Source organism: Rhipicephalus sanguineus, chromosome 9 (assembly GCF_013339695.2).
Source record: "Rhipicephalus sanguineus isolate Rsan-2018 chromosome 9, BIME_Rsan_1.4, whole genome shotgun sequence".
In the NCBI taxonomy this organism is placed as follows: domain Eukaryota; kingdom Metazoa; phylum Arthropoda; class Arachnida; order Ixodida; family Ixodidae; genus Rhipicephalus; species Rhipicephalus sanguineus.
Genome location: NC_051184.2, coordinates 132,532,897 through 132,543,089, shown reverse-complemented (window position 1 = coordinate 132,543,089; position 10,193 = coordinate 132,532,897). Strand labels below are relative to the sequence as shown.

The 10,193-nt window shown below is 50.3% G+C and overlaps 1 protein-coding gene across 1 annotated transcript; it reads left to right on the top strand.

Moving 5' to 3' along the window:
* The first annotated feature begins 6,152 nt into the window (after positions 1 to 6,152).
* LOC119405855 (uncharacterized) lies at positions 6,153 to 6,959 on the top strand. The gene has a single exon (XM_037672685.1). It carries the CDS (start codon positions 6,153 to 6,155, stop codon positions 6,957 to 6,959), a length of 807 nt encoding a protein of 268 aa, XP_037528613.1.
* The last annotated feature ends 3,234 nt before the right edge of the window (positions 6,960 to 10,193 follow it).

Genomic DNA, 10,193 nt, shown 5'->3' with positions numbered 1-10,193 from the left:
CTGAGATACATTTGCCTTTAGCTTAACGGGATATTTCGGAGATACTTTTGCAGTATGACGAAAAAAGTATTCCGGCGTACATATACAGCAATACTGGCACTAGATTCCTTCTTTTTTATTTCAAGGACGCTCATACTCCACAGAGAACAATTACAAGTGGTGTAAATAAAGTTGCAGTGCATTAAAACTTTCAGTTTATTGATTTATTACAGTACCCTCAGCGCCATTAAGACATCACAGAAGGGCGCGGCTTACCAAGTACATAATTAGTAATAATGACATAATTACACATATCAATCACAATAAAAATGTACACTATTTCACAGCAACAGTACCAAGCATTGGGTACCGAAATCGACATGCTTGGTAACAACTAAATGAGCTATGCTAGAAATAGGATAGTTTAAGCAAATCCCTCGAATCACTAATGAACACCAGTAAATTGAGAAAAAGTATGCATTTACTTTGCACATAAGATCTTCCTTGCTGCGTGAGTTGCTGTGTGAGCTTCTCAAGCAGGCTGTCTTCTAGACAGCGTTGATTCGGCCACAGCACAAGACTCGCGAAAGAAAAAAACCTCTCTAGCGCTGCAGACGGGCACAAATTCGTGTTAGAGTGAATAAATACAGCCTTCATAGCCGGATAGCCCTGGAGCGCGGCGACATCTATTCTCGGGTCATCTAGATACCGATACACTTCCTCCCTCAAGTGGGTTGTTCTGACCGCTCAGAAGTCCAAGTCGGTCCCCACCTTCGGAATCCTCAGCCGTAGGGCCCGGTCGGCGCCGGGTCAGACGGCTTAGGATTCCGCTGCTCATATAGGCCGGTCATAATTACATAGCGCAACGGAGCCCAATATGTCGAAACTGCACAGTCCAAAAATTGGCTTGATAAAATCACGTTCTTTGGGGGTGAGGGAGTGTAAGCCCTCCCAAGTCGCTCCTACAATCTCTCTAAACAGACGTGGAAACAGGCACACCTGCTCACAGCGCCCAATCAGAAACTACAGGAAGCACTAGTCCCCTAGGCCGAAATGGTCACTCTTCCATAAAGGTGTCACCACCACCGACGCTACCAGCACCCATTTCAGCAAGACGCAACAGGCGAAGTCGCCTCCGGCGGTGGGGGAGCCTGGTACCACAAAAGACCGTTTCATGCTTGTGATCACATAGGAACGCTGCCTGGCACGCTGGAGTGGTGGCTGAAAGTGCGACGAGATATCCATCTTCTAATGACTTCCGCCGCAACTATGGGAACTGCTTTAGAAGTGCCACCGCTTTAAGAACTGAACGCACGCGAAGCATTGCAAAGCCTCTGTTGCAAGGTGATATCTGCGCGGGGGGTCACGAAGTAATGACTTGCCGCCCGAAAACAACTAGGCGAGCTGTACTGGCCTTCAGTGACATCGACATTTGTCGGCAGAGGCCGGCAACACTGTCTCCGCGATTCTGCCGTTGTGAGGCGTCGCGCGCTTTACCACATGGGCCATTCTGTGCTTGAGGGGAAACCATCGCCACCCTTTCTGTCGGTGACCGGCAGCACGCCTTTGCTTGTCTTGGCACAAAAACAAATAAAAAAAACGTCATACCCTCTTAGAAACACGCGTAAACTCATTTCCGACAAAAAGAAAACGTAACGAGATATCCGTGTCCTGCATTGTATCGCGATACAAGCGATACATCGTAAAAGTATTTCACTACTTAGATACAAATAAATTTTTCAAATGTATGTCGATACAGAAATACAGATACTCAAAAGTATCTCTGAAATACTATCGCGATACTCTTGTATCGCTATACTGCCTAGCCCTGCCTTGGAGCACCTACCACATGCGCTCAAGGAAATCCCTACCCTTCAAATAATTTACTTAAATCTGCTTTCCTTCTGTTATTTCGTCGAGGTGTACAAACTTTCGGGCACATTGCAACCCTTGGTTGCAAATCCTCAATCGTTATCTTATGGCAGCCTCATAGATACATGTTTTTGTGCGCTATGTTAATTTCGAGCCCCGCTTTAATACTCAATGACGAAAAAAGACCTCAGCAGACATTGCCAACAAAACCGCCTTGGCTGCAGACTATAACACGGAGAAGAACAATGATCATTAAGACTGTTTACACTTGAGAAATATGAAGATTGTTAAACGTTTTGCAGTAATCCGTCACCCTCGTTGAAGCGGCTAACCTGGTATATATTGAGGGGTTGAGTGAACGAGAAATAAATAGCTTCCTGCGTGCAACATCTATCGATGCTGTGGAATGTCGACCAGTGTCTGCGAAGGAGTGACAAAATGTTCACTGCGAAAATGGTACCTTGTCAATGTGCCGGTGAAAGAATGCTTGACAGGGTTAAGAAGATCGAACCATTGTGCACAATTGGAATTGATCTCCAGAATTGTAGCTGAAGTCTCAGCGTTTACTCTCGCAGCGGCGTCCTTGCCACGTACCAGAAACTGACACGTACCTGAAACTGGTGAGCTAGATGCAAGGAAAGCATTTTTAGTGGACTTGTAAACAGTGGAACACAAGACGTTACCTTGTTCTTGTCAGGCTTTCTTTTGTTCGTTGCAGAGGGCTGTGGTAGCCTGGGGCGCTTTTCACGGTACACTTTCTGTTCATCCACAGTTGCTGCACGAAAATGAATTGCGCTTTAAATAAATAATCAGCACAATGTTTCCTCCGTGACAAAAATAATGAATTAACTGCAGACCAGCAATCTAAGAAGGTAACCATGGATACACAATTAGGACAGGGCAAGTATATGCAAGTAGTGCTTTGGCTCTGCTTGTGTCTTGTTAACAAATATTGTATGCGCTGTTAATACTTTAGCGCCGTGAAACGGCGCTTCTGAGTGTGCGCGAATTTGTGCCTCTGTGTGTGCGCGAAGGCCAGCAGCGCAAGCCCGAGGAACCACGTGACTTTCCTTCTTGCATTTCAAAGGAAATAAAAAGTTCAGTTGTTGTTTCGGACGCGAGTGGCTTACTTCGCTTGCGCGACCTGCTCGCCCAACTCGGCCTCGCAGTGCGTTCCAACATTGGTGACCCGGAATAGTGGTGCAGCCGCAGGGGTTGAGCATCAACGTCGCCATGCCTTCTACGTCGACGACAGACTCCGCGACCATGACTTAGACGTCCACAACGGATGCTACGCCGAGTCTCCTCAGTTGACGGTAAGCTGCCACCCTTTTGGACCGTGGACCTCGCACTCTGGTTTATTCAAGTAGAGGCCCGGTTCGCAGCGCGACGCATCGCATCAAACTTGACGAAATACCACTACGTCGTAAGCAGCCTCCCGGCACCCACAACCAGTGAAATACGGGATCTCTTACTAGACCGACCTGCTCAAAAAGCATAGGTAACACTAAAAGAAACTCATCCGCCGTGTCACGTACCCCCGAATCGCAGCGACTACAGCAACTGCTTCACGACGCGAACCTCGGCGACCGTACTCCTAGTCAGCTGTTGCGACACATGCAACTATTGCGTGGCGAAACAACAAACATCTTAGACGGACCATTGTTTCGAGAACTGTTTTTGCAAAAGCTGCCGTCAAGTGTTCGCTTGGTTGTCGAGGTGTCAGAGCAGAAAGACCTAGCTGCGGTCGCCGAGCTCGCTGATCGGCTCATGGCGGTCACCACGCCCACATCACTGGCTGCCGTGCGAGAACAACAGGCTCAGGATGAACTGCAGCAAATGCGTGCAGATATTTCTCGACCCGCTGACACGCTGACACGCTATCAGCTTTGCGCACAAGCAGTACAGCACACAATACAAGCGAGCCAAACAACCTCAGCGACAAAATATATGCTGGTATCATCGACGGTTTGGAAATGCTGCGCGTAACTGTGTTCCACCTTGCGCGCGCTCGGGAAACGACCGCGGAAAGCACTGAGGGCGACCAGTGCTTCTACGCTGCCTTTAAGTCGTCCCTCGGCATATTTTGTTACCGACCGCAACAACGGGCTCGTTTCTCAGTCGACACAGGCACCGAGATGAGCGTGATACCAGCGTCACAAACTGAAAGGAAGAATCCAACTACATCGCCACTCCAAGTCGTCAATAACACGGTGATACGAACATACGGACACCGTTCACTCACGCTGAATTTCGGTTTCAGCAGAACGTTCACATGGGTTTTCATAGCCGCTGATGTCAAGTTCGCCATTATTGGGCGCTGACTTTCTGCAACACTTCGGTCTAATAGTTGATGTTCGAAACAAGCGGCTTCAAGATCCTCTATGTCGTGCAGTGGTTCAAGGCAAGCCGTGTTTGCGTCCTCCGCTCAGCCCAACACTACGCCGTCAATCAGGAGAATCGCGCTTCACCGCCATAGTACAAGAGATCCCACAGCTGACGCAACAGCAAGAGGCATTCGCCGAAGTAAAACACGATGATCAGCAACACATAGAAACCACAGGACGACCGGTCTACGCGCGGCCACGGCGTCTTTCGCCCGAGAACCTCGGCATCGAACTCGGTATAGTACGCCCTTCATCCAGCTCGTATGCGTCGCCTCTTCATATGGTCCCCAAATCAACAGGTGGTGATTGACGTCCTTGCGGGGATTACAGGGCACTAAACCGTGTGACGGTGTCGGACCGTTACCCAGTGCCGCACGTCAACGACCTGACCTCCGGCCTGCAGGGCGTGAAGATATCTAAAATAGATCTGGTGAGAGCATACCATCAGATACCTGTAGCACCAGAGGATGTTCCCAAGACCGCAATAACAACGCCATTCGGAATGCTCGAATTCCTACGGATGCCTTTTGGCTTACGGAATGCTGGCCGAACGTTTCAACGGTTCATGGATGGCGTTGTCCGGGACCTCGACTTTTGCAAGGTTTACCTGGATGACCTGCTGATTGCTAGCCGCACGCCCGAAGAGCACGACAGTACCCTACGCTGCGTGCTACAGCGACTGGCCGAACATGGCATCGTTATCAAAATGGCCAAGTGCATGTTCGGGGTACCAGCGCTACCATTTTTGGGCCACAGCATTTCAAGCGCGGGAGTGCAACCACATCCGGACAAGGTCGAAGCAGTACGGTAGTTTCCACAGCATAAAACCACCCGCCAGCTCCTAGAGTTCCTAGGACTCGTGAACTTCTACCGTAGGTTCGTTCCGAATTGCGCCCACATCTTTCACCCACTGCACAGCCTACTGGCAACTCCAGGAACTAAGGCAAGCGACATTTAGAGGAACGACCAAGCGGTACATGCGTTTCGGTATATTAAGGGGTCTCTAGCGAATGCCGCCCTGCTCGCATACCCGCAACCCGGGGAACCGCAATGCATATTGGTGGATGCCTCAGACGCAGCTATCGGAGCCGTACTACAGCAGAAGTCAAGGGGAAGGTGGCAATTAATTTCCCTCTTCTCCAGAAAATTGAGCCCAGCCGAACGCCGATACAGCACCTTTGGTAGAGTGCTCGTGGTCATATACTCGGCTATACGACATATCCGCCACTATGTAGAAGGTCGAGAATTTATTGTGCTCACGGATCACAAGCGGCTTACTTACGCATTGCGCGCGATAAACTCAGATACGGGTGCACACGTGGCACGAGAGCTCCGCCAAATGTCTTACATCGCAGAATTCACGACGGATATACGCCATGTCAGCGGGAAACACAACGCAGCGGCAGATGCTCTTTCGCACAGCCCAATGAACGCCGTCACCCTACCAAGCGGCGTTGACTTCACCACACTAATGACAGCCCAACGCAGCCATCCGGAGTTGCAGCACCTACTCAAGTCCACAACGAGCGCCTTGAAGCTGCAATGGGAAGATGGGCCGACAGGAGCTGTATGTTGTGACATGTCTACCGGTAGGGCCAGACCGTTTGTGCCCCGGGACCTTCGCCGCAACATTTATGAATTGCTGCACGGCCTCTCGCATCCTGGAATCCGAGTCACTCAGCGACTCTGCACAGCTAGGTTCGTGTGGCCCGGAATACACCGGGACGTTGGACGTTGGACTCGGGAGTGCCTATCCTGTCAGCGCTCCAAAGTGCAGCGCCATACTGTGACCCACTTAGGATCTTTCCCCGAGGCAAACAATCGATTTTCCCATGTACATTTGGACATTGTGGGACCATTGCCTTATTGTCAAGGGCAAAACTACTTGCTGACTTGCGTTGACCGCTTCACGCGATGGCCGGACGCCGATACGGTTGCACATACTTTCATCTGCCACTGGGTAGCGAGATTCGGAGTCCCATCGACTGTGACAACGGATCGCGGAAGCAATTCGAGTCGGCCCCATTCGGGAACATCACGCGAGTCCTAGGAATCATACGCATCAGAACAACGGCCTACCATCCCATCAGCAGTGGTATGGTGGAAACGTTCCATCGCCAAGTGAAGGCTAGCCTGACGGCAACTTCAAGTCACAGTTGGGTCGAGGCTCTACCTCTGGTTTTGTTGGGAATTAGGTCGGCTCTGAAAGCGGACATTGGCTGCTGCTCGGCTGAACTCGTATACGGCACAACACTTCGCCTTCCGGGGGAGTTTGTCGCCGACAGTAAAAACGCAAACGCCCAGGCCAACAGCAAGTACGCCCTGCGACTGCAGGACATTATGAGCAAGCTGCGCCCTGTCCCTCCGCGTCTGCCAGCACCATGGCCTGCCCACGTCCCCAGTGATCGCTCCTCCTGTTCTCACGTATTCGTGAAGCACGACTCTCTACAGCGTCTACCCAAGCCCCCTTATGAGGGGCCCTTCAAGGTTGTGAAACGAGGAGAAAAGCACATCACGATCGCCGGAGGTGGCCGTCATGACGCGGTCTCGCTTGACCGCGTAAAACCAGGGCACGTGGGCAGCAGTGAAGTGCGTGCACCAGCTCGAGTTCCAAAGCCAGAAAGGCTACCAGCACACCAGATTGCACCAGCCCAACTAATCGTCGAAAGGTTCACGTGGAGTGGGCGACGCACAAGACCTCCGGTGCGAATGAACTTATGAACCACAACGTGGCGTTGACCCAGATACTAGGGGGGGGGTATTGTAGCGCCGTGAAACGACGTTTCTGGGTGTGCGCGAATGTGTTCTTCTGTGTGTGCGCGAAGGCCAACAGTGCAAGCGCGAGGAACCACGTGACTTTTCTTCGTGCACTTCAAAGGAAATAAAAAGTTCTGTTGTTGTTCGGGACGCGAGTGGCTTACTTCGCTTGCGCGACCTGCTCGCCCAGCTCGGCCTCACAGTGCGTTCCAACAATACCTTCTTAATGAGCCCTTACCGGCTTCCCCAGCTTCAATTCTTACAAACTGGAACAAACAGTTGGGCTGAACTACACAAAACATGCGCGTGTCGTGTAAGAACAAACTGACACCATTGATAAGTAGCACGGAGCAACATAGGAAACCCTACAAGGGTTTACCAGTTAAAAAAAACGGAAGCTTCACATTTAAAGTGTTGCTGAATTTGAATCCGGAACTCATTTCCAGGACGGTCTCCCTCGTAAATTGCCCGTGACGTTACTCTGTGTTACATTTGTGCAGTTCTGATGAAACATGTGTGCATTCAGCCTGCAATATGTGTTGAACCTGATGCGGATCGAATTTCTTCACCGTTATAATGACTCATTTACGCAAACTTCAGATGGGAGCCATATACTGCTCAGAGATTTGATTCCGTGTGGGCTCAATCCAGCCTTTGCAGCATTTCCGTAACACAAAGAAGCAAATCACTACCTTCCGAACAGTGACACGGTTTAATATAAAATTGAAGAGCCACCTGTCGTGCACAACACTACATGAAAGATAACAAATGCGTCACTTACCAGTGACATGCAGTATTCTCGCTGAATAAAATCCATCTTCGGTGTCGTTGTCACCGCACCAATACGCTTGATCAATTTCACTCGGATCGCAGTCTGCTACATTTGTATTGTAGGCTCCAATTTCACTACAGTCAAGAATCGCAGTCGTGGAATCGCACACGTACTGCACAAATGCAAACATTGGACCTCTTCGTTTTTAACTATAGCTTTCCAGAATAAGCACGCGTATATACAACCGACCAAAATATACAACGCCGACCACGCTCGGTTAGATCAGTGCATAAGTGCACCAAAACGAAAGGCCGCCTGTGGCAGCCTTTCTCAGAACGTCAATACGGCGACGTCGCTAGCATCGCTAGCGTTCTCGCATTGTTTCCGCCCAGAGTCTATGGCAGCGTATGCGCCGCAAAAGTTTCCTAAACATAGAACAAAGCTTATAGCCTAGAACATTGGCGGAAAAAACGGCAATAAATGCCGGGTGGCATTTATTTCGATCTCTGTAAAACAATAATTGTGTAGGCATCTTTACCAACAAGAACAGATGAGAAAATACCTTGCACTGAAGTTTTCACCTTAAGAGCTATGTGACAACTAGGCCCAGCCGAAGCTTTATTGTAATCAACTTACGATCGTTTATAGCTGTGTACATTGTTCGGCATGAACTCAAGCAGCTCAGTTAAGGTGCTGCTCAAACCATGCGTATTTGCAACTAATTCTGCGAAAATAAGCATGGTGTAACGACAGCGGGGTTCATCACTTGTGCGTGTGCGTGGCTAACGGAATGAAAGAGAACAGAAGACGCACGAGTGAGCTCGAAACATGTATCAAGACAAAGGACACTATAGGGAAAATCACGGAAAACAAGCACGCACGTAGCTCAACACACATAAACTACAGTGAAGGTCCTAACGGTGGACTGAACAAGCTAGGGAGAAAATGTCTCACGGGTTTCAAGTCTTCTGGAGGCGCCGGTCTTCGCGTGCCGCGACGACCCTTCTCGTAGGCGAGCCAACGCACTCAAAAGACACACGTCCCGCGTGCGGCCGCGGCACGATGACAATGCCTCTTCTAGGCCTAGTGTCGAAACATGGCCTTTACGCGGTCCCAGGTAGCGGCGGCGAACAGGAACCGGTTGCCCCTGCCCCGCACGCTGACACAGCAGGAGCCGCGCCTGATATCTAGAGCATCAGGCCAGTACATCGGCTCCAGAGCCTGAGCAGGAACAGGGAGGAGGAGCTCCACGGACAGCGCCCTGGTCAAGCGTGTCCTTCCACCAGCTTGATCCTCTGCGCGTTCTAAGCGTGCTTCTCTTTCTCGTCTTCTTTTTCTTGTTTTTCCTGTCGTGCCGCCGCCGCGCGCGCCACCTGCCCCTGGCTTATCTTTTTAAAGACGATGGTCTTTCTTGGGATACTTAAACGGAGAAATTTTGGTCTGTATTTCTGTTTGTCGGCACGTCACTCGATTCAGCCACTCGGGCAAAGTTGAACCACTTGCCCAAGGGCCAGCCATCTTGAACGGCTGACTAGGCTCATACTTGTGTACATTGTCGATCAAAAAGCCAACATTACTCATATCGGAGGCGCAACATCACTAGGTAAATATTAAGTGGTGTGTTCCTTTAATAGAAAATGCATACATACGTAATTCTAAGGACCCTTGTTTCTTAAGCTGCGCTGAAAATGCGACTGCGCTGAAACTTGGCTTACTCCGTGCACTCTGCACGAGCTCGTTGTTGTGTTTCGGTTTCCGTTCCGTATTGCACTGTATGAATGCCATGGGGCACCGCTTTGGCATTCCTGTTTTACACAGGCGACGCGTAAATAAAAGAGTGTGTGGAGAGCACTCGTTGAGTGCGGACGCTTCTTCTGCTTCAGCGCTTCGCGCCAAACCGCGTGTTCGGGCTGGCTGGCGTCCCCGCCGGTCGCGTTGGTCACCACCGGTCTTCGTCTACTGCTGCGCCGGGACAACCAGCCCGCAACACAGCACTCATGTTTCCCGACGTATTGTCAGATGGCGTCCATATCTCACGCAGCGGCTCTTCTATCGTCTTTAGACGACATTTGCAGCGAAGCACGCAGATACGCATGCAATTTTTTTCTCAGTCGTCTTCATAGTCACATCCGCACAAACGTTCTCAAAATTCACTTGAAAGTTCACAAACACACAAAAGTACCTTACAAATTTCTTCCATACACTATACAAAGTCAAGTACTCGGCAGTTAGACATGTATATTGCCGCACGTCTTATGTTTCATGAGTGGAAGCTACACCCCCCAAGAGTCAGCAACGCTCAGCGCAAACCGCGCCACATTGTTCGCGAAGCTTCCCGATCATTGTAGATCGTTTTGTTAAGACTGCGCGGCGCACGCGAATGTTCCAGCTTTGTCGAGAGATAACGCCGCCACCAGCGATATCGC

Bases quoted from the DNA above. Each gene is read 5' to 3' on its own strand.
- LOC119405855 (XM_037672685.1), top strand. From the start codon at position 6,153: ATGGCCGGACGCCGATACGGTTGCACATACTTTCATCTGCCACTGGGT.